General features: G+C 36.2%; 2 protein-coding genes across 2 annotated transcripts; one reads left to right on the top strand and one right to left on the bottom strand.

Moving 5' to 3' along the window:
- The first annotated feature begins 8,299 nt into the window (after window positions 1–8,299).
- LOC132169534 (protein BZR1 homolog 2-like) lies at window positions 8,300–9,066 on the top strand. The gene is made up of 2 exons (XM_059580558.1): window positions 8,300–8,589; window positions 8,665–9,066. Exons 1-2 carry the CDS (start codon window positions 8,326–8,328, stop codon window positions 9,064–9,066), a joined length of 666 nt encoding a protein of 221 aa, XP_059436541.1. The 5' UTR covers window positions 8,300–8,325.
- A 2,934-nt stretch (window positions 9,067–12,000) lies between these two features.
- Window positions 12,001–22,565, bottom strand: LOC132171502 (DNA-damage-repair/toleration protein DRT111, chloroplastic). Its single transcript, XM_059582830.1, has 2 exons — window positions 21,508–22,565; window positions 12,001–12,574 (listed from the first exon to the last, which is right to left on the bottom strand). The coding sequence occupies exons 1-2, from the start codon at window positions 22,360–22,362 to the stop codon at window positions 12,278–12,280; spliced, it is 1,152 nt and encodes a 383-aa protein (XP_059438813.1). The 5' UTR covers window positions 22,363–22,565; the 3' UTR covers window positions 12,001–12,277.
- Window positions 22,566–24,305: the final 1,740 nt, after the last annotated feature.

Raw genomic sequence — 24,305 nt, 5'->3', positions numbered from 1 at the left:
TATTTTTCTCTAATGAATGAGCTATACATTAGTTTAGTAAACCTCTACTAATAAAATAATTAGTACCCTTAGTATTTCTCATTAAAAAACGTCCCTAAAATATGATTTTGTTTTTTCTATAGTGAACATCTCTGAATTAAGGCTTTTTTTGGAGTTTAAACAAACGTTACTATTTGATCAAAAATTCTTAGTCACATATGAAGGAAATAATTTTGGAGTAATTGACTCCACGTACATAACCAACCATTCAAACATGATATATAATGTGTATTTATTAAGACAAAGAAGGCAAATTACAACAACCATGTGCCCGCTGTGTTCGCTTCTCTCTTCACATGGCAGATTGTCCAGCTTCTGAGTTCTGAGTGATCCCGCCGCCACCTGCCCATAAATCCTCCAGCTAGTCCCTGTTCTTGTACCGCCTGAACTACCTCCACCTACTCATATATTGTTGTTCGATAGGCAGATGGTGTGGGTTGGGCTCTTAAATGGGCCAGGCCGCTACTTCTTGTTAAGTTGGCGACCTAAAAGGCCTAAAAAGAAAATCAAATGAGAATCCCTTTGTTATTTATTTTATAACTTGAGGTCCAAGTTTTGATTCATAATAAATTCGAGACATCCATAAGTTTTTGTGTTAAATACATAATATGATTGTAAAAAAATAATTATGCTCATTAAAAAAGAAAATTTTCAAAAAATAAATAAATAAATAAAAGCTTAAGAGTCTGTTTGAAATTGCGTTTGAGAAATAGAGTTTTTAAGTTAAAAATAGCTTTTGGGCAAAAGCTTCATTTTTAAGTTTTTCCTAAAAGTGTTTTTTGATCATTTTTAGGCTTTTTGGTCTCTTCAAAACGCTTTTAATTTTTTTTTACCAAACAAGTATTTTTTTCTTCAAACGGATTTTTTAAGTGTTAAAAGTACTTTTAGACCCTTCAAATGCAATCTGAAACAGGCCCTAAGAGTCACCTAATTTAAACATATCGATGGTTGTGGATGACTAGATTTTCTCGTAGGAACTCTCTGATTGAGGCGACTATATATGAGCCCCTCTAAATAGAGAGGGGGGCTTGCAGTCAACCCCTAAGAGCAAGGTTCTTCACAATCACCCAGATGAGAGGGGGTGACCACGTCTATTATGGGCTAGCTGCACCCTTTTATTTCTATAAGCTTAAGTTTTTGAAATAAGTGGTGATTTAACTCAAATGAACGAAGTTTTTTTCCAATTATCCAATTCAATTTAGAAAAAGACTTTGCGGCCAAATAATATGCTTGTGAATGATACATTTAGATCCCCCAACAATTACTTATGTCCATGAACTTTCTCTAATAGCAAAATGTGGGAGTACTAAATAAAAAGAATAATTTTTATAGGGTCTTTGTACAAACCAAGGCCTTTGTGCCCTCCAATAAGAAGGCGACACATCAGCGTGAAACACTATAACAAAAATATGGTGTTCCACCTAATCTTTTTTCTAGAATACCTAAAACAAAACACCTTCTAAAATAAACTTTTTATATTTTTTTCCAAAACCACCCAAACCACTAACCTGCCGCCAGAGACACCGCCGGAAACAACGCAGGATACTAAAATCTTAAACATAAATATAACCTTCTTCAAGAAAAACTAGTGCCTTTACAACGTTAAAAAATAAAAATTAAAAAAAAAAAAGAAAGAAAAAAAAAAACGTATATTAGCCATAGAAATAAAGAGAAATTTCTAATCTGATAAGGAGGGAGAAAGAGGGAGCACCAGCAGCAGAGAAATTTTTTCTCTGCTGCCGGTGTGTGTGTGAGAGAGAGAGGGAGAGGGAGAGGGAGCACCGGCAATAGAGAAAAAAAAAAATTTCTCTATTGCCGCCGGTGAGAGAGAGGGGCACCAGAGAGAGGGAGGAGGAACACCGTTCTTACCCGGTGTTTTTTGTACCGAACGGCATCATTTCCGGCTTTCTCTGTACCAGCCAGCATCGTATCCGGCATTGTCTCTAGCGGCAAGTTAGTGGCTGAAGTGGTTTTAGAGAAAAATATGAAAATTTTATTTTAAAAGGTGTTTTGTTTTAGGTATTCTAAAAAAAAAATTATATGAAATACTATATTTTTGTTATAGTATTTCACGTTGATGTGTCGCCTTTTTATTGGAGAGCACAAAAACCTTGATTTATGTCAAAAACCCAATAAAAATTATTCTCAAACTAGAATACGAGGCATGCAGAAAACGTATCGTGATTTTAAGTGATATGACGTGGAACTCGATAAAAAAACTGGACAAAACCTTGACAAAAATACGAAGTTGATTTTTTGTTTAACGATACATACCATTTATAACACTTTTTAAATTATGCCATTATTCTCTTCTATGATTACAAATTTACAACACACAGTTTCTGTCACGCTCAGTCGCTCTCTTCTCTCTGCCCTCTGTCTCTTATTTTTTTATTTTTTATTTTTATTATTATTTTTTTTTCTCTTATTCTTAACTCCCCTGCTTTCTACATTTGTCAATTTTTTTTTTGTTTTTTTCTTTTGTTTTTCTAAGCCAATATTTTTTTTTTTACCAGCCCCATTAAATGAGCATTTACTTTTACCTGCTACAAAAAAATGTGCCAGGGGCATGTCACTTTGTATCTCTTTTTTACGATCCGGGAAAATTATTATTTCTTTCGTCAATTATCAACTTTTCATTACGATTTCATCAAATTATTTTTTTTTGTTATCAAAAACTTTTTTTGTCAGTTAAGGCTGTTAAGTCGGACGGTCAACCGTATTGTTCATGATACTGTTTACAGCATAGGTATTGTTCACGACACTGTTCACAAGGTTGACCATCTGACTTAACGACCTTGACTGACGGATGGTAAATTTTGGTAACGAAATAATAATTTAATGGGATTGTAATGTAAAATTAGTAGTTAATGGAGGAAAATGATGATCGTGTTATAATTTATGGGGGAATGAATAATTTCCCCTTACTTTTTCTTTTTTTATGTATCATTTTAAAGCAATAATGATTGCTAGCTTTAATACCAGCCCCCTGTATCTTATCTCATAAATTATTTTAAGCCGAAGAAATCCCAATTGACAATATCATTTCTTTCTTGGTTTTGTAGAGGACAATATCTTTTTATTTTAAAGTAAAAATTTCTAAACTTTATTATCACTTTAAAGTGATAATAAAGTTATTGCCCATTTAGCAATCTAGTAAAAATGGTGGCGTAATGCACATTTTAAAAAATGAAAATAATATGATTAGGTTGAGACAAATATTTTTTGTTACGGTCCAAATGTTAGAAATTGGATGGACAACGCCCTTCGGGTGTGGGTTCATTAGAGGAGGAGTCAAATCTGGAATTTAGACCAACTAGGTGATGGCTACCAAGGCACTATAAGCCTACAAAAGACTCGAACCTAAAATCTCACAAGATAAGAAAATCCATATGAACACAATCAATAGTCATCATGTTTAGTTGCAATAATAATCATAACTTCAATCATAACAATAATTGTAATTTCATTAGTAATGATATATATAGATTTCATGGTAATGATAATAACTATTTTCTGTTGTGACAATAGTTGTAGATTCAACAATAACAATATCAATGAGTTTAATAGTGATAACAATGTTGCGTTCAACAACAATAGTAGTTATTGTCCAATGGAAACAATAATTACGTGTTCAACAGTAATTATATGTTCAGTAGTAATTTCCTAGGGGTGGCTCGCAAATTACCTCCAACTCCTATGGTGTGGCTTCAAGCCAGCCCCATGGGATTTGGGGGTGGTTGACTGTCATCTCATAGGTGGCCGTGGTAGTTTTCTGTTGGCCATCGCTTCAATTTTTTGTTTCTTCTTTATTTTTTTATTTTTTTTAGAGATTTGATTTTTTTAATTAAATTATTATTTTAATAATGTGGTAAAAATGCTGACATGGCACTAACGAACGTCACAATTTCAAACGAAAAACCAATCGAATGATCTATTTCACATTTCTGAAGAACTTATGTAGTTAAATTTAAAAAAAAAAAAAAAAAAAAAAAAAAAAAAATTGAGCTGTGATGTGTTTTGACGCATTCACTCAAGGATTTATACCAAAAATTCCCAAGAAATTAATTTATCAACTCTAGACAGCTTTTGTCCCAAAAACTGTTTCATTCAGGAGAATTTTATCCTAGTACATGGGATTTTTCATTCCTTAAGAAAGGAAAAGAAGGAAAAAGGCATATAATAAAATAGAATGGGATTTTATCCTCAAAAGTACTAGAATGTTTTGGGTGTAACCCTACCTAGATCAAGTGAGTTGCATGCAGGATGTTCTCGTTCAAATTGTAGTTTCAAAGTATTTAAAACGTGGTGTCCTATATATGTGGCACGTTCGAACTGTGTTGAAACATGTTTTTTCACTCTAGCGAGTTGCCTTGTCTGAACGCGACACCTGATTCAAAACTCTGTTTTTCTTACATTCCAAACACATCTCACCTAGGCATTCCTTTTATTGCCTTAATATTGCTCTCAAAATTGTTAACATGTTTTAATTTATTTACAACTTCCAGTTTGATCTAGGCTCAAAGAGATTCTATTCTTGATGTTTGCTCCTACGTGCATCAGAACAGGAAATAGTTGAGCATCTTTTTCTCTCATGCCCTTTGGCTCTCCTTATTTGGAGGAAACCCCCTTGGCCCTTGAATATTTCAGTTTTCTCAAATAGATCAATACAAGTATACAAGATTGGATTAGAATCATGATTAATTTTAGTCTCCAAGAGATAGGGTGCAATGATTATTTTAGGGTTATTTTTGTCTTTTTGTTGGCATTGGGACATTGTCAATTTTTTGATAATTTGAGAGAGACATTTTCTTAATTGAAAGTTTGAAAGCAACATTGTCATTTTGGTAGTTGTTTGAAAGTGGTATGTGGACTTTGCTTAAAAATTTAGGATAGTTGGATCTACGTTTTCTGCCATATTCGATTGTATCTCCTCATAAGCATATCGAGATCGGGTGCGATTAATTGAGTTATGTAATCAAGTTATGACTGTCTAATAAGCAATACGGACAACTAATTGCATCGTATTCAAATCCACCATTAGCCTCCCTCATAAGCGTATCGAGATTGGGTGCGATTAATTGAGTTATGTAATCAAGTTGTGACTGTATAATAAGCACTACGGACAACTAATTGCATCGTGTTGAAATCCACCACTAGCCTCCCTCCAAAATCCTGTAAAAGCCTTCCATGGTGTGTGTTCCATGGCGGAGCCATGTTATTCTTTGGGGGTGCCCAAAGATTTTTTTTTTTTTTAAAAAAAAAAAAATTGCTTTGCAGACGTTCCATAGCCTCCATCCACCATTCCATAATTTCCATAGCCTCCATCTCTTATTCTCTCCCTCTCGGAGCGCCTCTCCATAACTTTGGTTGCTTTTGGGTCTGGCGGGGTTCTTAGAAAAAATCAAAATCAAGGTGAGTCACAGCCCTAATTTCCTAAACTTTTGTAATCCTCTGTTTTTTCTCTGTTTACTTGATATTTCTTGTTGATTTTCATTAATAAATTTGTGCAGTAGTCTGTCTGTATATATCATTATATTTCATGTTTATGCTAAAAGTCTCAAAATGTTTACAGTTCTACAATGTATTCACTTCAACTGAGAAGCTGTGTTGAAATTAATTTGAAGACAGAGAAGAAGAAGGAAGAGTTTACACAGCCACAGATATGGATTTTTGATTTCCATCTGGGCTAGTTACTGCTGTTAGCATTGGCTGCTAGTTAAAATTCATATTGATATTGATTGAATGAATTGACTTATTTTAAAAAATTATTGTCATCAATAGATTGATCTGAAAATATTTTTTCTTTTCTTAATTAGCTTGGTCTATCTCAAATATGTACCATGCGAGATAACATGTGGGACAAACCAAAAATTCTCATCCTTTTATCTTTCATGATGTTGTACATGGAATTAAAAATACAGAATCTCAAACAAGCAGAAAATTATAGAATAGAAAAATAGATCAATTACACATAATACTAAGATTTAAGTGGTTCGACTTAACAAGCCTACATCTACTGGCAGAGACGACATGGAAAAAATTCACTATCAAAAGATGGAGTACAAAAGATAACGGAGAGAAAATCACTCAAAACCCAAAGTTCCAATACACTCAAATTCCACTCTCACATAAAAGAGAAAAATACAAAAGAGAGAAAAAATTAACAAAAAAAAACTCTCTTCTTCTCTAAGTGCCACAAACAACAAAATAAGAAAAACCTAATGAAATATGTGGTTTCTAATTTTTCTCCCAAGTCACTATGTTGCAATGCATCTCTTTTATAGTTTGCAAAGTTGGTTTACTTCTCGTAAAAAGAGAAAGTATTGTAAATCCAAAACCAACTCAAAGAAGGAAAAAAGAAAGAGTCGGCTACAACTTCAAAAGGCCAAAACAAACAAGACAAAACTTGATTGGCCCCACGTGAAGGACTTGAGATATTCAAGGCACCAAACAACACATGAAATCACAGTAGTAAGAAAAAAGTAGCATTACATTATCCTATACGAATGCGGTATTTATAGCAAGTGTAGAGATAACATTATCCTACAAAAACATAAAAAAATGAAAATATTTCAGCTGTAGCTTGCAGTTGTCTCTTCTACACAGTTCAGATGTTTAGATACATTATTATTAGCCTTGCAGTTGCTTTTCTGTCCATTAGGGTGCATAACAGTTTCGTTAATAAATTTACTATTAATTTGAATGATTGAATAAACTTTAATATTTGTATAACAATTTATTTTGTTGTTTAATGTTTATAAACTTTGATTGTTTCTTATGAAGTCGTGATTTAACTTGAATATTTAACTTGTTTAATATGTATGAACTTTTATAGATACTTTTTTGTAATGCATATACTATGTAAATTACCAAATTTTTAGGATACTTTATAGAACGCAAAAAAAAAATTAGGATGCATATATTTTATAGGACGCCAAAAAAAATTTGGTGGCACCACCAATATGAATTGTCTGGCTTTGCCACTGGGACTGTTTACCATCCGACTTGGATTAGCAAACAAAAAAAAAAGAGCTTAAAAAAATAGAATTCTCAAAAGAAAAAGGGAATGATTCTTTAAATATTTTAAAAGAAATTATTTTCTAATGAAAATAGACCAAAAAAGGTCGAAGTTTGAAGGTCATAAAGTTGAGACAAGAAAAATAATGCAAAGTCTAAATATCTTTATTCTCTACTACTTTACCCATGAGCAAAAAAAGGTGATTAATCTCCCTTCTTTCTCACGAGGATGTGTAAAGCAAGAGAGATACCTTTGTAAAGCAACATTTAAGGTATTAGACATCTATTTTTCTTACTTAATTGGGATTCATCCATAAAATATATTGGTGTAATCCTTGAAGAATGAAAATAAAGTGTGTTTTGTAATGCAATTCTGTATACCAAAGGTACCATTTTAATTTAAATAGCAAAAAAAATGCATTATTTGAAAGTATGTTTTTTAAAATATATAATTTAAAAACTAAAAGATTATTCAATTTCAAACAAAATGATGTGTTCTTAAAAACACGTGATTTTAAAGATTAAGGTTCCGTTTGTTACAGTGAAAAAAAATATTTTTCTTACTCAATGATTAATGCGATCGAAAATAATGTTCTTACCAAACATATTTTTGATTTGATTAAAAAACTTCTTTAATTTCGAAAAATAGTTTCCGTTTTAAATTTTATAAACAATTTTTTGAATTTTCAAATTGTTAGGAACCATCCCCGAGGTTGCTAGAAATCGTGAACTTTTTTTTTTTTTTTTTTTCGTACGAACCAAAAACATATCCTCAAAAAAATGATTCCTTTGACAAAATATATATATATATATATATACATTGAACAAATTCCAAAGTCGGTCTTTTACCAAAAGCTGAAACAGTTGAAAAGCAAAAAAGGCTCTATTTTCCATCACCATATCTGAGTGTCAGTAAGCCTAATCCTCAGCAGTCAAAACTCACCTTCTGTCCTTTCGGCCGCCGCTCTCCCTCCCTCCCTCCTTTTCACGCGCCACCATTAGCACGTATTTCCCACGCTCTCCCAACCCAGAACACGCTTTTGTCACTCCTCCACCTTCCCCATCTCATGCACAACGAAGACACCCGATTCTCTAAATATATATATTTTTAATTTCTTAATTATTATTTTATATTTATTTCTTAACGCATCAGACCACCACGTGGCACTCACCCACCTGTCCGATCAAAAACCAGAACTTCCCAGTACTCCTACCATTTCAGAACCAGACCTCACACAAACAGAGGGAGTAAAGAAGAAGAAGAAGATGAAGCAGGTGGGAAAGGCGGCGAAGGCGAGCGTTGGGATGCAGTGTACGAGGAGGACGGAGAGCGAGAAGGAGAAGACGAAGATGAGGGAGAGGCAGAGGAGGGCAATCACCACCAACATCTTCCACGGCCTCAGAAAGCACGGCGGATACCTCCTCTCTCCTCGCGCAGACATCAACGAGGTCCTCCGAGAGCTCGCCAAGGAGGCCGGATGGGTTGTTCTCCCCGACGGCACCACCTACCGCTCCTTCTCCTCACCCCATGTAAATTAACTTTTTTTTTTCTTCCATTTTCTCGCTAACCAAACAAAGTTTTATATCTTTTTTTTGTGTTTCCAGGGTTGGGGTTGCTGTCCGGTTTGTGGGTCGTCGTGGAGAGCGAGCAACAACAGCGCAACGCCGAGCAGCACGGTTGTGGTGGGTGACGGCGGCGGCGGCGGAGGAGGAGGAGAGTACTGCTCAACCACAGCGTCGCCATTAAGGGACTCTATGAACAACAACAACAGCAATGGGGGTGGTGGGTCTACTGTTATAAGCTCGCTTTACGTCCCTGTTGGTGGCGGAGCTTCCGCTGACGGTGATATTCCTATTGACCAGCTCTGCATGTACGGTGGGCTTTCTGGATGTGGTGGTGGTGGGCCAATGGGGTTGGGACACGTGTATCCTGAACAGTTGTACGTGCAGGAAGCGAGGGCGTCCAACCAGAACACGCCGGATGGGTCTCCTCTGCGTCGCGCTTAGAGATCAAGAGTTGGATATTACTAACTTTTTTCTTTTCTTTTTTGTGATCTGGATGAAAACTAGGTAGAAATACTAGTAGTAGAGTAGAATAGAAGTTTACAGAAAGAGAATAATTAATTTAAGGAGGAAAGTGATGGAAAAGAAGGCTCTTTGTTTTTTTTTTTCTTGGTTTTTGGGTGGAAATGGTGATCTGCTAATCTAAATGTATATTTGTGGGGTGGTGAAGGAATTAGGAACCCATTTTGTTTGTTTAATCAGAAAAGAGAAATGGTTGTGGTTTAGTATTTTGTGTTTCATTTTTCTCTTTGGCTTTAGGGTCACGCAATTCTGTGTGTGTTTCCCATTCCCTCTTTGAATTTTTATTTCTTATTCTCTATTTTTTTAATACTTTATTTTTATTTGAGGCCAATGAAGACATATATAAAACTAGGTCAACTGTTGTTTGCACCCCCATTTACAAGTTTGATCTGATTATCCACTTCTAGTGAACGGTGCAGTGCACCTTTGTCTTCTTTTTTGTCTCTCTTTCTTTTGTTTTCAATTCTTTGTTACAAAAATAAATGATTCATCTGGGTGACAATGAACAATCAGTCTATTAAGATGGACAAATTACTAGCATTAACATTTAGTTGTCCAATCTGCTAGATTTACACCAATTATCTGTCGGTTATTGTGAAAGTCTATGTAATGTAAGACTCAACTATTGGAATAAGCGACAGGATAGCCTAAATAGATCATATCTCACGTGTACTTCAAGAATCAAGACCCTTCATTTTTACTGTTTCTGCACATGCTACCAACTTTAGAACAAAGAAAGATTTTCCTTTACCCAACCATCTCTTTTCAAAATTGTTTGCCAAACCGGTTTAATTAGCATCCAAATTTGAAGCTGAATTGACGACTGAAACAAACTTGTTGACCTGAAGAAACATAATATACTCAAACCAGCTAGGCAGCTTCCAGGGACAAGAACGAGCAACAATTTGAAGTATTGGTGCCAAGAAACAAGAACTGATAATTTTACCAATTTAGAGGGGCTGAAAAGGCGAGCGGTTATTAACTGCCCGCTAACCGCTATAACTGCTAACCGCTTTTTTATATAATATATATTTATATGTTTTTATAATTATAATAATAATAATATTTATACTTATAACATGATCATTAAATTATAATTTTTTGAGATAATTAAATCACAATTTAAGTATTAATATATTATCACTATAATTTATATGATTATATCATGTGATGAATTGATCATTAAATCATATGATTATATAATAACAAATAATAGATATATAATATGACATAACTCACGAGTCATAAGTCTACAAGTAAATCATATGGTTCATATTATTCATGTACAATAATAATCACAGTTCATATAATATCAAATTAATTATTAATTGGCATTGGATTAAACAATGTGTTATTTATAACCACAATTGAGTTTATGGATTTATATACTGATTTATGAATTATGGTTATTATCTTTGATTGTGAACTTTTTTATGTGCTTTATTTGAATGTTGTGTACAAGTGAAATAATGATTTATAAGAATTGTTATAATTTTATTTGTATTATATGTTATGTATAAGGTGACCTACAAGGATTTTGGAAATTTTATTTGTAAGTATGTTTAATTCCTTGTTTAAAACATTGGTAAATGTTGATTCTTAACAAATTATGAAATGCATTTAAGGACTTTTTTTTAGTACAAGTAAATGTAAACTAATGTAAATTTGTGATCAAATATTTTAGATTTTTCAATATGGGCTCCTTTTATACTAATTCGGCCCAATTTGAGGTATATAGCAAAGTTTGATACTAAAACGGCCCTGAAAAGGCAAAAAATAAAATAAAAAATAAAAGGGAGAAAAAACAATTAAAGTGGGCCCAAAAAAAAGTCCAACTCTCAAAATTGGCCCAAAAGGCCCAACTTGTAAAAAGCGGTTAGCGGAGGCGGTTATTTAATAACTGCTAACCGGCGGTTAGTGGTTGCAGTTAATAAATTTTACTAGTAACCGCATTTTCACCTCTACGGCAGTTTATATTAAAACAAAATTTTAAGGGTTAACTTTACTTTAGACTCTTGAATTACCACGCAATTTGAGAAAACCCCTCCAATGTTCAAAACATCTCAATTTGGACCTCTGGACTTTTAATTGCAATCAATTTGAACTCCTCTATCAAATTTAGCCGTTAACTTCTAACGACAATACCTAAAAAGACTAATTTTTGTTTCCTTTTTTTTTTTTTTAAAAAAAAAAAAAAAAAAGAAACGTGGGTCAATTGGGCTTGGCCAGACCCACGCAGGTCAAGCCAAACCTCACGGTTGGTCAGGCCAGACCTCACGGCTGCATCCTAGGTGTTGGTCAGCAGAACCAGGCGGGGGTCACAGCCAGACCTGCGTGGGTCGCGGCCTGCTAGCCCATGGTTAGGACATGAACCCTTTTTTGTTAAAAAAAAAAAATTGGAATTAAGGGTAAATTTAAAATTTTATAAAAGAGTCAAAGGATATAAACATCATTGCCTCACTTTTAACGTTTAAAATCTGACCAAGGAGTTTAAATTGACTGCAATTGAAAGTTTAAGGGTTCAAATTGAAAGGTTTTGTCGAACATCGAAAGGGTCTTCTCAAATCTCTTAGTAATTCAGAAGTTTAAAGTGAAATTACTCCAAATTTTTATCCAACAAGTTTTCAAATGTGATCCTCACTTACAACACTTTTTCAAATGTAATTCCATAACACTTCAAAACCCAAAACCTAACATACATTTGTGCGGGTGAGAGAGAGAGAGAGCTCTTAATAGGATTCTAAGAATATACATAACACTAAAAATTGATTAATCCAATACCATTTTGGCAATGACAGCACAAGAAAGAAGGCTATCAGGAATGGTTTGTAAAAAACCATTAGAAATAAATTCATCTTTTCACATCTTAGGGACTGCCTTGATAATTTCCGAATCTAGTTTCCCCCCAACAAAATCATAACTTAAACATTAAGTCTTACCTTTCCAAGGCACAAAATTGAATTATGATAAATCATGGGCAGGCTAATTGTTAAGATTTGATCACATTGCTCCTGATTTTGAATGCTACTTACAACACAATCTCAATGAAAATCAAAACCCTAGTCTATCTCATATGTTTCAACAAACCCTAGACAAGGATCATTTAGCTTGCACTAAAACTTGAAGTTAATTTTTATGTATAACCAGGGATTTCTCCTGGCATTGGAGCCAGCTCGTTCTTGCTGAACCTCTCCTCATCATGGAATGAGGCACGAACCACCCTACCTCCAAAGTAGCGACCATCCAGGTCAACCAATGCTTTGGTTGTTTCTTCTGGTCTCTCAAACTGAACAAAGATTCTGACTGCCTCATTGGTTGGAAAATTTGGCTCTGTTATCTCAAAGATAAGAACCCGAGTTACCGTTCCGTACTTAGCACACTCTGATGCTACCTCATCTTCTAGCTCGTCATCAACCTCACCAGGGCCCACCTTCAAGAAAAAAAATAGTTAGCCATTTTCATCTTTCATTAAAGCAGCACACAGCAAAAAAAAAAAAAATGAAGACAACAAATTGTCACACGATGACCACTAAATTAATGTTTAATGTTTGAAATTGATTCATAGCTGCATCATCAATTTAGAGAGATTCAAAGAGTAAAATGCAAAAGAAAAAGAAAAACATAATTATACAACGCATTGAGTCCATGGAGTTATCAACACATAGGAAATAGGAAATAGGTTACAACTGGCACTGAGCCGATCCTGCCCAAGTTTTCGAAATATCAGAGGATGGAAGATAGGTAACAGGTTAGCATGGAGTTATCAACATCACTGAGTCCATATAAAAAAGAAGCCACTCAATCAATTTTCGAAAATGAGGTATAACTATCAACAAAATATTGACATCCCTGTGCTGCAAGTACAAGCTGGTGAGGGTTTCCCAGCTGCATTTTACAAATCTACATTTTCCCGAAAACCAAGACCAAGAGTTCCATGGAATATTCACCAAGGATTATATGTTCGGGTGTGAGGATGAGAATAATTTTGGGAGATACCAATGTTGCCAAATAATGAAAGTATACAAATGCCACTGCTGGAATATATCAAAATACATTCTACTTCCCTTGGAAATGTATGAAATATATCATGACATAATCCCATGTCTCCAGCAATTCCATTTCTGCAGCTTCTGTATATATGTTTAGGCAGGTAACATAGTATAAATTATCACAAGAGAACTAATGATGTTTTGGTTACAAAAGTATTTATTCATTTGATGTGATAACAGTAAATGAATTTAGGCAGGTACTAAACCCGCCTACCAACTCCTGGCGAGGCGAGGGTTGGTATGGGCAGAGTACTGACTTGATTGGATCGGTGCTCAGACCTAGTTATTGTAATTTGCTAGTTCCATCAATAAAACGAAAGATAAAAAGGAAAAAATTATAATCAAGTCTTCAACCCAAGACAGAACAAATGGACAATCCAATTGGAAGAGAAATCAGAACCAACGAGTTAAAACCTAAGAATTTTACCATGGTATGAGACTAAAGGAAATTAATAACTAAATATGCAGAAATTTGTGTTTTACCATGCAGAAAAGATGACATGGCACATGCATACAAATGTATGCGATGCTGTAGATCAGTAGATGTAGTGTATCGAAATAAAGGAAGTCTAGCCCACATAGAAATTTGAACAATAGAGGATAGTGCTTTAGGAGCTGAGGACCTTAACTTGTTATAAAAAAAAATGACACTTTCTAATTGGATAATGAATCCCATTCACTACCACAATGCGTAACCTCCCTTCTTTTGTTGGTAAAATGTTCGGATAAATAGTTGGTGATAATGGCAATGAGCAAACACAAACTGTCTTGGCCATTGCATAAATGATAGTTGCTGGCAACAGCTGCTATGACAATTTTGGACTGCTTGTCTTTGCTTCTATGATATTGGCTAGTTGGACCTGCCAATATCATAGAAGCAAAGACAACACGAAGTATTCTAACAAAACGAAAACCTCCCCTTTAAGAAAGATGCATCCTATTCCAACTACCTAACCTAATCCATCATTGTTAAATTGTAAGATCCTATAAGAAAATGGGCTTGTGGTGATAATCTGTACTTCAACTCCATCTTCTGCTTATCTATAAGTTTATAATGCCCAAAAGCAAAGTTGAGCCTGGTTGACTTATACCAGTGAAATTAAAAATTAAAAATTAAAGAATAAAGAAAATAAAAAGAAATAAACAATTTCATATGTGTAAAAGGAGTACTTAGAAAAAGAGTGTGGTACAACATCAATAGTTACCAAAAAGCCACAACTTCCTTCGCTAGAATAGTAAATAACATTTTAAAAAATGAGGAAGTAGATAAAAAAGATGATGAAGAAAAATAAAGCTACAAGAAGTTGAAGGAGATGGTAAGGAGCCCCAAGAACTATCACAAAAGCTTTTACCAGCTACCATTGAAAAAGCCTTGGAAAAGTATCCTCGTGACCATCATCCTTGCTGCCCCCAGCCACAGTACGAAAAAACCATCATTTTTGCAATGATTTAATGTTCAAACAATTTCTATTTGCTCTTACATTTTTGTTTCCTTTGTCATCATCATATTACAAAAATAGTAAATATTTTGAAGAAAACTTGCCCATGACTAAATGAGAATTATGTGCTCCTAAAGAAATCCAACTTAAGGATGCAACTCAGACTGTGTCAACCCAAAAACCAAGCCAATCCAACCTCAATAAGTCAGGTTGATTAAGTTCTTAATGTGTTTGGTCTGGTACTAGCTTTATTTACTTACTTTTTCTTTTTTTTTTTGCAATAAAAATAGTTTATTGGAAAATAAAAGGAGAAAGACTCAAGTGAATGTAATGAGTTACAAGAATTTTAAAAGATAAAGCAAATCTAAAAAAAGGAGGAGCTGGACCGTTTGATTAAAAAGCTTGATATGGGCCTGGATCACTCTGGATCAGCTCGAAGGACAGATGCTAGCACAGATGTGAGCCTGTGTTAGAATTTGGCCCAATCCTGCGCACAGTAATTGTAGATCCAAACCCCATTACTTTGCTGGAAGGTCAATCTAAAGGGTCGAATTTTATAAACCAGGCGCAACCCAAAGCCACACCCATCTGGAGGGTGAAAACACGATCCAGGTTGTACGCCATTCCAGGTTTGGTTTCGGGTATCAATGTGAACTCTTCGAAGGGCAGTCCAAACTCCGGTGGGAGGAGAGTATTCAGATCGTCTCACCAGAGGGTTCTAGAGCAGAGAGCGTGCAGCTTTGCAATAAGGTGAAAAGAATTGTGGAGATTGACATTGATTGCACAGTTGTTGGCAGTGCTCTACCTATCTCGTCGGAGGATATTCAGTCGTTTCAGCAACCTCAACCCCCTATATTAGAAACCATTGGTGGTCAGGTACAAAAGCTTATTTTTATGCGTGGGCAACCAAGTGTGAGTTATGTTGACAGTGATGCTTTTGCTGAACGTTCACTAGAGAAGGACAGCACGCTAGCACCTGGAGTTGAACCACCCATCGAGGGTAATTCTTTGGGCTTGGTGGTTGTGAATTGGACAAAGTATCATCATGATTGGATAACGAGTTGGGTCAATTGATTAAGGAGAAAAAAAATACAAGCACAGGCCAGGGTGGGTGAAGCTAGCTGTTTGAGTGGAGAAGATTCTTCTAATATGGATGGCTTTGATGTGTGTGGTGCATATAAGACTGGTGTGGCAGGTTCAAAATTGGCTTTTCTTTCTAAGGATGTGCCCCTTGTGTGTGAAACATTGAGCTACCCGTTACTTTGTTGGCGGGTCAATCAAAAGGGTCGAATTTTATAAACCAGGCCACCCCCATCTAGAGGGTGAAAACGCAGTCCGGGTGATACGCCATTCCGTGTTTGGTTTCGAGTATCAATGTGAACTCTTTGAAGGGAGGTCTGATCTCCAATGGGGTGGCGAGCAATCAGATCATCTCACAGGAGGGTTCTTGAGCAAAGCTCGTGCAACTTCACGATAAGGGCAAAGGGATAATGGAGATTGACTTCGATTACTCAGCTATTGGTGGTGCTCTGCCTATCTTGCTGGAGGATATTCAACCGCAACAGCAACCTCAACCTCTATCTCAAAAACCGTTGGTGGTTAGGTACAAAAGCTTATTGTTATGCTTGGGCCATCATGTGAGTTTTGTCGACCCCTCTATCGATGGTGATGCTTTTGTTGAATGTTCGCTGGAGAAGGATAGAACGCTTGCACTTGGAGTTGAACTACCTGTCGAGGGTAATTTTGGGTCTAGGTGGTTGTGAATCGGACAAAGATTCACCGTGATTGGATAAGAAGTTGAGTCATTCAATTAAAGGATAACAAGGAGAACATGATAGGAGCATAGGCCAAGGTGGGTGAAGCTAGCTATTTGGATGGTGTAGATTCTTCTAATATATATGGGTTTGATGTGTGTGGTGTAGATAAAATTGGTGTGGCAGGTTCGGAATTGGCTCTTCTTTTCAGGGATGAGCCCCTTGGGTTTGAATCGTTGAGCTGCTACTCACCTTCAGCCTCTAGTTGGGTTTTGCAGAAGGTGAAGGTCATTCGTATGTAGTGGGCTTTCTTGTGAAGGGTATGAAGGGGCAATTTATCGCATTGCTCACAACCATTGAAGCAAGTTATAATCAAGAGGAGTGGAATTCCAAATCTGAATCACAGCCGTCACAAGTCTTAGAGAGTTGAAAAGATTATCTTGCTCTATCAATTATGACTCTACGGGTGGATGTTCAAGCTGTAGCAGAGTTAAGGGGAAGGGTACCTCGTTCATTCATGAAGCCCAAAATTTTATCATGGAGCATAATAGGTTTGAATGATGGAGAGAGACATCTTAGAATCAGAAATTTACTTAGAGAATGGCAGGTTGATGCTATATGCCTTCAGGAGACCAAATTGGAGAGTATGTCCTATAACATTGTGCGTCGCTTATGGGGGTGTAGTCATGTAGATTGGTGTTGTTTAGACTCTAGGGGGCGTGCGGTGGTGTTCTGCTCATGTGGGATAGGAGGATTGGAGAAAATTGATGGGTTTGTGGGTGAATTCTTAGTGGTTGCTTCTTTCATAAATATCGAGGATCATTTTACTTGGGTATTTATGGCCCAAATGTCGATGATGATAGAAGGCTTTTGTGGGATGAACTGACTGGTTTGCTTACTTGGTGGGACTTACCATAGCATTGGGTGTTGATTTCAATGTAACTCGCATTTTCGAATGAGAGATCGGGTGAACTCCGTTGGAGTTTTCTGATTTCATTTTTAAGCAGGGGCGCATCGACATTCCCCTTGTAGGCGGCTCTTTTACAAGGTCTAGTAACACTGACCCTGCCTCTTGGCTTTGGATCAATAAATTCCTAGTTTTCCCAATTTGGGAATCCCAATTCCCTTATTTGCTCCACAAGAGGCTACCTAGACTTTGTTCAAATCATTTTCCCATTCTTCTCTATTGTGGACGCATTCTTGGAGTTATAAGATGCTTCAAATTCAAGAACATGTGGATAAAGTCATAGAATTTTGTAGAAGGGGTAAACTCCAAGTTACATCCTAGCCTGCAAACTTAAGGCTCTATAATCAGATTTAAAAGCATGGAATGCAAAAGAGTTTGGCAATATAGAGAAAAAGAAACTGCCTTAAGCTGATTTATGGGTCCTTGAATGTTTAGAGGATGAGAAAGATTTAGTTGAGGAGGAGATAATGAGGAAGGCCATAGTGACCAATGAATTGGAGAGGACTACGCTTTTGGAAGAGGTAAGTGGGAGGCAAAAATCAAGGGCACTAGGGTTAAGAGAGGTTGACAAGTGCACGAAGTTCTTCCATCAAGTGGTTAATTCTAATAGTAGGAACAATTCAATTGAGCAGTTGTGGTTAATGGTACAATTTGTTCGTATCAATTAGGGATCAAAGAGCACATTGTGCAGTTCTACGATAGCTTGTTATTGAGTGGTTTAGTTGGTGTCCCAGGTTGGATGGCCTCTCACTTGATTCCATTAGCGGGGAGGAGGCCAATTGGTTGGAGGGACCCTTTAAGGATGATGAGGTCTATGAGGTGGTGAAAGCCTTTAATGGTGACAATGCCCTGGGTCCTTATGGTTTTATGTCGAGTTTTTTCCAAGCTTGTTGGGAGGTGCTTAAAGTAGACATCATCTTCCATGATTTTCATACTAGAGGTACATTTGAAAAAAGTTTCAATGCTGCCTGCATTTCTCTTATTCCAAAGAAACCAAGGCCGATATCAAAGAGTTTCGACCTATTAGCTTAGTGGGTGGAGTGTATAAGATTGTGGCCAAAGTTCTAGCTAATAGGTTGAAAATAGTTGTAGAGAATCATTTTTAGGCCTCAGAACGCTTTCATCAAGGGTAGGCAGATTCTAAACTCAGTTCTCACTGCCAATGAGTGCATTGATAGTAGGCTTAGATTTCCTGGAAAGGATTGTTTGATGTTAGATCTTACTATAAGGTTCTTGTTCCCCTTGATAACACTCCATTCCCTTGGAGGAGTATTTGGCTAAATAAGGCTCCCTTGAAAGAGGCTTTATTTGCTTGGTTGGCCGCCTTAGGCAAGATCCTCACCATGGACAACCTAAAGAATGACATATCATTGTGGTTAAGTGGTGTTACGTGTAAGAAGAACGGAGAGTCAGTGAACCATCTTTTACTCCATATTGTGGGATCACATGTGCTCTTTAGAATACTATCTTAAGCAGTGTAGGGTAGGTTTGGGTTATGCCTATAAGGGTGGTAGATCTATTTGCCTAATAGAGAGCACTAAGGGTAGGTTTCAGCTTGATGCAGTTTGGAAGATGATTCCACCTTGCCTAATGTAGTGTTTATAGCAGGAAAGAAACGATCTTAGCTTTGACGACTATGAGAGGACCTTAGCGGAATTAAAGGAGACTCTTTCTTTGGGTTGCTTCTTTAGATTGTAGTATTTCAAACTTTCATGCTTTCTTAGATCTCCTCTTTGCTACTAGTTAGGCTTCTCTCTTGTATACTCCTTGTATACTTGGGTTGCATCGTTGCGCTTTTTAATCAATTTATGATTACTTATAAAAAATAAAAATAAAATAAAATAAAATAAAGAGAGAGAGAGAGAGAGAGAGAGAGAGAGAGAAGTAGGGTTATTGCCTCAAGCAATAATCTAGTATTTTTTTATGAATGATAATTTATTAGAAGAAAAAACAAAACCCTCGTACATGAAAGGTATACAACATATACCACCACCCTAAAGGTGTCTGAAATATAAAAAGTTAAACAAGATCTACAAGATTCGAGGAGAAATTAGGAATATAAGCTATAGCCAAATCTATGAGAGATCTCAAAAAGGAGGATTTTAAATATAGCACATTAGATTCACAATCCTAAAATAGGCGCCAATTTCTTTCTCTCTAAATACTTCACCTTAATAGTGTAGAGATAACTTTCCAGATGGCCTCTTTGGAGTGACCCCGTCCTTTAGTCTTCCAACAATGTAGCAGCTAAAGCAGTATTCTACTTATACAATGATCTCAAAAACATAAGCTTAAGCTTGTATGAAGTAAGCTCAACACCATCAAAAGTTAGTTTGGCAGTACACTAATATAAATAGTTGACTAAGGTCTAGGTCTACATGTTGACTAATTTGAAGAAATTGAGTTGGGGATTGGTTTGACCTCTCCTGGAAGGATGATAACCTGACCCCCTCTCTCTTCCCGCTACTCCTTTCTTGTTCGAATACAATTAGGTAAACTTTTCAAGCATGAGAACCTTTTCTTTTATAGACTCCTAATTATCCACCTCCACGGTACACTAAGTCTATGGTTTCCTGCCCTATTTCTGATGTTTTGCACAAGCTAACAAATCTCTTTTCCCTTATCATTCTAGCAAGAGTTCTCCTCAAGATTTTGGCCCACTTGAATTACATATCAACAGTGTGATGTGCAATCTACCAGAATCTACCTCATAAACTTTTGGGTTACGACACCATAATTTATTTACCATCTCTTAATTTCAAACAACGTAAAATTCAATAAGTAAGAAGTTGTTACACATTTTTTTGGCAAATGAAGTTTGTCACACTTAATCTTAACATCCATTAGTTTGTCACATTAGACAGCTGCCTTTGATTTTAATATTTCCAGCTTTCATGTTTTCTTGATTTTTTTCTTCTGCTAGCTACGTGTATCTCTTGTATACCTATTGTGTACTTGGGTTGTGCATTTGCGCTTTTTAATAAATTTGTGATTACTTAACAAAAAAAAAAAAAACACTACCTAGCACCAGTAACATGGGGAGGAGAGAGATCTTATAAGGCTCTGTACATTTCCAAATTAGCACAGCGGCAAATACTTTAATTTCATAACCAATCAAAGCATTAAGGAAGTTAATAGTGAATACACAACTATCCCCCACCCATCTATCTGTCTGCAATGGCCACATATTCATTAATGACCTTTAGGTATAATGCTTATAAGCATCATACTTAGCAATGCTAAGACATTTGTTGCTACCAATACCAACTTAATCCTATATATAAACACTATGGACCCTGGATAGGCAAAAAAAGGTCTAGATGTTGCCTAAGCAACACTAAGAATAGCCCAATTTAGCTTACCAACACAATATATCATTGGCACCACACATTCACACCTTAGCACATGACCATCATATGAGTACACCAAAATGCTCTTGAGCCACAAAAGAATCTAACTAGGCCCTATACCAATACCATGATTTCCAGCTAGGCAAAGGAATGGTCTACATGTTGACCATACAAGATTAAACTGGCCCTCTTAATGAACCTCTACTTCAACAACAGACAATACTTATTGACAACTGTAAGCATTACATGGAATAAAGATAGGAAAATTGGAATCATGAACTAAACTGATGATTATAAGAAGATAATATAATATGATCCGATCATTTACTCGAACAATTTATTTATCAAAATATAACCCCTCTAGAGCACCATACTTAAAGGTACTTATCTGACATAGATAACTATTATAACCCAATAGGCAGAAACAATGAGAACTGAAAGCAACAAATGAGCAGCACAAAGAAACTGAGATGTTCTAGCTACAACAAATTGATGCAAACTTTGAATCAGAAAGTGGGTTCTATTGGTAGTTGCATTAGAAACAAGCACATAAAAAGTTCATACACTTCAAACACACGAAAAAAAAAAAAATCCATCTTTCCGATTCGAAATGTTAGCTAACCAACTAACTACTTATCAAAAAAAAAAAAAAAATGTTAGCTAACCATATTTTCTAGCATCTTCAGTGAAAACGTGCAATTTCAAACTCCCACGAAAACAAATGAAATAATTGAAGTTCCAAACCATCCCTAAATATAAAACGGCACCAAGTTTGTTAAGAAGATAAAACACACATATGCATACCATGTTCCTAAGCAGCAAAACCCGAGTGGGCATCCCATTGAAGTTGACACTCTTCACCTTCTTATCCGGCTTCGACTCACTAGCATTCACAATCACCCCGGCTCGCCGGTCCGTCTTCTTGGCCATCAAAGGAGTAGTAATCCCCTGCTCTTGCTTGCCAAGCCCCTGCCCCTCCTTCCACCCCATCTTCGCCATCATCCTCTGTGCGGCAGTCATCTGCCCGCCCGCCCCTACGCCCAACCCGACCGTCTCTGACTTCCCGATGCTAAACCCGTCTCCGCTGCTCGGCGGCGAAGGCGACCTCGGCACTGCCCCACTCATCGCCGCCCGCCTTCTCCACGCCTCCTCGCCCGAGATGTTCAACCGCGATTCTCCGAAATCCCTCTCTCTTTCCCTCTCCTCCCTCTCCCTCTTCTCCTTCCTCTCCTTCTCCTCCTCCTCCTCCTGCTGCCGCCTCTTCTCAAGCTCCCTCCTCATCTCCGCCTCCACAGCCTTCCTCTTCTTCTCCCTCCGGTACTCCTCGTAGTCGTTCGGCCTCGCCGGATCGTACTCCTCCATCACCGTCGACGTCACGCCCACCAATGCCGTTTGGGCTACGTCTTCCGGCACTACCGACACCGAATGCGCCGGCACTACCGAGGAAATTGCAATCTTGGGCTGTGCCGGCGCCGAAGTGGAGGTCTTGGGCTTGGTTTGGGATTTGAGAATGGTCTGCGGCGGTGCAAACACCGACAACGACTTGCGGAGGTTCGGCGGCGCCATCTTGGCGCTGCTCGACCACACGGTTGCATTGCTCGGCTTCTCTTCCTCCGCCGAGGAGGGTGGAGGGAGGTCTCCGTACAACCCACCTAGCATTTCGACACCTGTGCGCTTTCCTCTATCTCGCTCTCTCTCTCTCTAGAATTCCGAGTTTTGGGGTCTCAATTAGGGATTTGCGTGGCAACGATGAGAGGGATTTGAATCGAATCGAATCGAGTGTGAGAGTAGGCAACTGGTTGAATTAGGATTTTAGGGCCAGCCAGAGTGGAGCTTAAGTAAAATAATTCGTTTAAATTTGATTCATTTATTTTTGTTGGTTTTAATTTTCCAATAAGAGCTGAATCAGTTGAATAATTTATTCAAATTTTCTTTATTTTAGTTTTTGAAACAACACAATTTTATTATTATTATTATTATTATTATTATTTTTAAGAGATGTGCAATAAAAGACGAACAAAATAAAATAACATTATTTGTTATAGCTTCAAACCAGTTGCAAAACGAGCTGTGAATGCTAAGAAATACGACAACGAGAACCGGTGAGGATTGGTGTTCGCTTGTTAGATTTCAATAGTCGAAGCATGTGTATAAAATTATATAAGTTAAGTCTAATTTAATTATTTAATTGAACGGGTTGACCCTCAACCCCTAACATGCAAATTTCGTATTAGGTTTGTCTTGAGTTGTTAAGTCGGGTAAAAAATTACGAGTTTTAATGTTATAAGTCAAATTTTAATTGTGTCGATGCATGAGTATATAAAACCACTTCAAATCCATTTGAGAGGAGAGAGGATAGGGATTAGAAAAACTCTTCTTTTTTCTTTTTTCTTTTTTTTTGTTAACACTCTAGTACTCAACAAAAAGCTTAAATAATTTAGAGAGCCAAATGTAGCATCGTTTTAGTATGTTTTTTGCTACTAGGCCACGGATGTGTTTAGGATTGCAATTTCGCAAGAATAATCAATGTTTTTAATAGATAATACAAAATGTAAGACATTTAACATTGCGATTTAAAAAGCACTTAATCTAAAATATGAAGAAAAAAAAATCTACGATTTCTATAAACTAACTATAGGGTACTTACTTGAAAAAACGCGAATTTAAACTAAAATTATGATTTTGCATAACAAATATTTAATAAAAAAATATATATTTTGCCAAATGCCTTTACAATTTAAAAAAATAGTGATTCTAAAAACGCAATTTTTAAAATCCCACTTATTAAAACTGCAAGTGTGATTGGCGGGATGGAAAGTCTAGCTTGACCTTGAAGCACTACATCACAAGTGTGATTGGCACAAATCATTGTTATACTAACTAGAACTAAGAAGGACAACTTCGAATTTTTAGCCTAATTTAGATGAATTTAACATATTTTATCTACAAATTATTGTTTTTTCAGTGCTATTGTGTTTGGACTGTAAAGAGTATTCACTTTTGACTCAACAAATTTTAGTTACATTTTAATTAAAGAAAGACGTTTTGTATTTTAGTTACCCACTTTATCAAAACACCTATATTCCACTTTTATTATTCCTTAAACGGAGAGAGAATTAGATTGAATTTTTATTAGTTCATTATGCATCGTTCAATGACTAGCCTTTTTTTTTTTTTTTAAAAAAAAAAAAATAAAGAAAGAAATCATGGAGAGGGGATGCATGTCATTAGGTACCAACCGTGAATGAGGCTCATCGATATGAACGTTTAGAGTACTATTAGCAACCTCAACAAAACTTTTTTTTTTTTTTTTTTTTGGTCAGTTTGGTAAGCCAATTTAGTCAATAGTGTTCACTCACCAAATACTATGAATGAAAGGCGGTTATTGGCTAAAATCACTAGCCGTAACCACTTACGCGGTTAGCTAATCGCCTAAGACGGTTAGCGATTAGTAACTCCAATAACCTCTAACGAGTTAAAAGAAAAAATTTGAAAAATTCATTTTATTTTTTTTTTTTTTAAAAAAAGGTTTCTAGATTTTTATATATTTAAAATTTTAAATGTTTCATATATATATATATATATATATATATATATATATA

Source organism: Corylus avellana, chromosome ca2, assembly GCF_901000735.1.
Source record: "Corylus avellana chromosome ca2, CavTom2PMs-1.0".
Taxonomy (NCBI): Eukaryota; Viridiplantae; Streptophyta; class Magnoliopsida; order Fagales; family Betulaceae; genus Corylus; species Corylus avellana.
This window is presented reverse-complemented; position numbering and strand designations above follow the sequence as displayed.